Source organism: Octodon degus, unplaced genomic scaffold (assembly GCF_000260255.1).
Source record: "Octodon degus isolate 3935 unplaced genomic scaffold, OctDeg1.0 scaffold00197, whole genome shotgun sequence".
Classification (NCBI taxonomy): domain Eukaryota; kingdom Metazoa; phylum Chordata; class Mammalia; order Rodentia; family Octodontidae; genus Octodon; species Octodon degus.
In genome coordinates, this window is record NW_004524773.1 from 1,752,298 (window position 1) to 1,756,613 (window position 4,316).

Consider the following 4,316-nt stretch of genomic DNA (forward strand, 5'->3'; position numbering starts at 1 on the left):
AACCTGACTCAAAATATAAACAAATATATAAAGAAGGCTAAGAGTGTAACTCCATGGTAGAGCATTTGGGTTCAATCTCCAGCACTACAAATGGATTAAGGAACTCTTCAGGGCTGGGGAGCTAGCTGAGTGATAGCCCTGGGTTCCATCTCCAGTACCAGAAAGCGAAAGAAAACTTCCAGTTGACTAGGAAGCAATGCACGGAGGAAAGGGGAATAAGACATGCATGATGCAGAAAAGCGGGTATATATATATATATATATATATATATATATATTTGTTTCCAGTTTTCATTAAATTATGGCCAAGGTGGGTGGGTACACATCTGTGTGTCCTGTGTAATTACGTGGGACAGAGTAAGGTTCAGAGGATTTGCTAAGTGATTAGCTTGGGTTTTCTGGGAGGAGAAACAGGATGCTGACAATGTGGAAGCTGAGTTGGGGCTCCAGTGGCACCCCGGTTAAGTCTGGCCCTGATGGGGGATGGGAAACAGGGTCAGGAGGTCAGCCAGGCCTGGTCCGGTCCCAGCCCCAGCCCGACGCCTGCCCCTGTCCTCAGTGGCGGACCTGCTGTACTGGAAGGACACCAGGACGTCGGGAGTGGTCTTCACGGGCCTCATGGTCTCCCTCCTCTGCCTCCTGCACTTCAGCATCGTGTCCGTGGCGGCACACGTGGCTCTGCTGCTGCTCTGTGGCACCATCTCTCTCAGGGTCTACCGCAAAGTGCTGCAGGCTGTGCACCGGGGGGATGGAGCCAACCCCTTCCAGTGAGAACCCCTGGCCCTAAGCCCTGTCTCACCCCAGTTCTGACCTGTAATGTCCTCACCATGACCTCAAGCTTTGGCCCTGACCCACCCTCATCTTTTTCCCTCCTGACTCTCTATTTAGCCTGTGACTTTAAACTGGGTTCTGGCCCTAGACCAGAAGCCCTAAACTCTGATCCTAACCTCAATCTCTTAATCCCTGATCCTGATCCTGGCACTGACCCCAACCCGCTGCATGAGGTTTGATTCATCCCTTAATTCTAACTCTGTCATTTCTCACTCACCTTACTACTCACTACCCTTGTTTCAGCCACTTCCTCCCAGTGTGAGCCCCACACACCCACTGAAGTGTTCCCACTCCTTTCTCCCATCAGGGCCTACCTTGATGTGGACCTGACCCTGACTCGGGAGCAGACAGAACATTTGTCCCAACAGATCGCCTCCCACGTGGTCTCCACGGCCACGCAGCTGCGGCATTTCTTCCTGGTAGAAGACCTCGTGGATTCCCTTAAGGTGACCACAAGTCCTCCACCCTGGCTTCCCAGTGGTTACCTCTGTGCCCTTGGGGATGGGAGGATCATGGCTGGCAAGTTCATAGCCTGTGGGCCCTGCTGACCGTGACACTCACCCCCAGCTGGCCCTCCTCTTCTACATCTTGACCTTTGTGGGTGCCGTCTTCAATGGCCTGACTCTTCTCATTCTGGGTGAGCTGGAAAATCTGCCAGGGGTGGAGGCAAGGTTGGGAGGAGAGTTGGTGGGCTTTGGTGGGTGTCAGCGCTCCAGATGGAGCTTTGAGTCTCCTGAGAAAACCCTGATTGCATCTCTGTGCCCGCAGGAGTGATCGCTTTATTCACCGTCCCCCTGCTGTACCGGCAGCACCAGGTGGGTGTGACAAGCCCCGTTACCAGATACAGGTGTTCTAACTGCCTTCATTGAGACCCAGAGCCCCACAGACAGGTGTCCCAGCTAGACCCAGGTGTGCTGACTGCTGCCCCTCCTTATGAGAACTAGAGTCTAATCAGTATGTTTCAATAGCCAGAGACTGCCCCTCCCCCTTCTGGTGCTGGGGATTTAACCCACTGAGCTATGCCTCCAATCCTTTTTTTTTTCTTTCTTTCTTTCTTTTTCTTTTTCTTTTTTTCCTTTTTTTTTTTTTTTGTATATTTTAGGGAAGGGTCTACAGGCTGTTCAAGGTCTACTAGTAGTGATCCGCCTGTTCACAGCCTCCCAAGTGCTGGGATTACAGGCATACATCACCACGCCCAGTCTCAATTGCCCTCTCAGGGTGCCCCTGGGGTGGGGTCAGCACAGCAGGCCTGGGGATCGAACCCCGGCCCCTGCACCTGCACCTGCTTGTAGGTACTTTAATCCTCTGAGCTATTTGGCTGGCCCTCTAGTCCTTTTATTTTTTATTTTGTGGCAGGGTCTTGTTAAATTGTCCAGGCGGGCTCGACCTTGTGATCCTCCTGCCTCAGTCTCACAGGGTGCTGGGAAGATAGTCATGGGCCACCACACTTGGGGCTAGACAAGCATTTTGATTGGTCTCCAGAAAGATCCAGGATCTGACTGACAGAAAGATCCAGGATCTGACCAACATGTCCCCACCTATGACCAAGCAACACAGGAGGCCAGCTACACTGCTATTTGATGATGCATCCGATGGCCCGCTTCCTTACATGTCCTCACCGCAGAGCAAAAGCCTTTCTTTTCTCTTTCACACATCCCAGCCAAACCCAGGCAGATAGATGAATGCCTTCTCCTGATACCAGACACTGACAAGACACACATTCCAATTGGAGAAACACAGACCAAGCCTCCACTCCCACACATAGGGGATCTGACTGCTGCCCAGCCCAGCCCGACAGACTGATGGATGTCCCCACGCTCCAAAGCAGCCAACATCCACTCCTGTGCCACTCAGAGTTGCGTGGACTGGCACACTGGCATAATCAGGGCCGAGGGACAGCCATCCCAGCCAGGGACAGGCAGACTGACACACATTCCCTTCTCTGCCCAGCTGAGAGCCACGCCATAACACACCCTGCTAGACACATAGACCTAGTCAACTCCCCTCAGATACGAATCCCCAAGACTCCAAATTCAACTACATCTTATTATCATCATCATTATTATTTTAAGACAGGGTCTCACTATACAGTTCAGGTTGGCCCTGTGCTCATTTTTGTAACCCCCAGGCAGCTCTCTAACTTGAAGAGATCCATCCTTCTGTCTCAACTTCCTGAGTGCTGGGATTACAGGCGTGCACCACCATGCCTGGTTCCTATTATTATTATTGTTGTTATTTTATGGTACTGGAGATTGAACTAAGGACCCTGCACTTGCCAGGCAGGTGCTTATGCCACTAAGCTGTATGCCTGGCCCTCAACTACATTTTAAATTAAACTGGTATCCAAATGGATCCATTGGGAACTCGCTGTCCTCTACTCTCCCCCTACCCTGCAACATACTGACTCACTGAAAGCTTAACCTGGTGCTCTGGAGCAGGCTGGCTGACTATATTTGGAGTTCCCTGATGTCACTCTTACATAGAGCAGGGCCCAAGCCACCAACCCTACAGTTGGAGCTGCAGGCTCCCAAGGGCATCATACAGGGTTCAGAGTGGAAGGTGGAGCCCCTGATTTGGTGAGAGAAGGAGCAGATTTCTCCAAGGATTAAGGAGAGGGACCCCTTCCAGTTCCTTCTCTCACTCCAACTTGATCTTTCCAGGCCCAGATCGACCAGTATGTGGGGTTGGTGACCAATCAATTGAGCCACATCAAAGCTAAGTAAGCAGAGGCCGCGGGCAGGGATGGGGCTTGGGTGGGAACTTTTTCTCTCAACACTCCCGGCCCACAAGCCGGGCGCTGAGTACCCCCTCTCAGAACCAGTGATAGACCATTCCAGACCATTAGTTGGAGGGCGGGGCTGGCTTTGGGCACCCAGATGTCCCCACCTAGCTTTTCCCTAGTCTACTCTGCCTCCTCCGCCATCTCTTGCCACACCTCGTACGCTGAATGAAGCCTTTTTCCCTCAGGATCCGAGCTAAGATCCCAGGGACGGGAGCCCTCGCCTCAGCAGCAGCCACAGTCTCCGGATCCAAAGCCAAAGCCGAATGAGAGGGGTGTCTCTGTCTTCGGGACACGCCCCAACCCGAGCAGCCCTCTGCCCCTCTCCATCTCCCGTCCATCCCATCCACTCCCAATGTCTGCCACGAACAGTTTCCGGGTGGGTGTGAGGATCATGCCCATCAGGGGAACCGCTAATTTGCCCTAGCGGCCAGGACTACATTTCCCAAGAGGCTCTGCCCTAGGAGTCAGAGATAGCCCAGACGCCTTGGCCGTAGGGCCTTCTGGGACTTGTAGTTGACTAGACGTGGCGCTGCCCTGCACTACCGAGACGCCACCACTCGAGGCGCCTTGAGGGGTTGGTGTCTGGAGGACGCCAACAGGCCCGGTGCAGGGGCTTTGCATGGGGCCCAGGGGAGGCCTGAGCTTGGATTTACACTGTAATAAAGACTGTGGAAAACAAGGCCTTTTGTGCTTTCAGCCCACTC

At 53.1% G+C, this 4,316-nt stretch overlaps 1 protein-coding gene across 1 annotated transcript in view; it reads left to right on the forward strand.

The window, feature by feature from the left end:
* Rtn2 (reticulon 2) overlaps positions 1–4,293 on the forward strand; it is a 10,290-nt gene extending 5,997 nt beyond the window's left edge. The window contains 6 exon segments of the mRNA XM_023704595.1: positions 559–766; positions 1,138–1,276; positions 1,398–1,467; positions 1,599–1,645; positions 3,491–3,549; positions 3,798–4,293. Of these exon segments, the coding sequence (XP_023560363.1) occupies positions 559–766; positions 1,138–1,276; positions 1,398–1,467; positions 1,599–1,645; positions 3,491–3,549; positions 3,798–3,879 (605 nt within the window). The 3' untranslated portion in view covers positions 3,880–4,293.
* Positions 4,294–4,316: the final 23 nt, after the last annotated feature.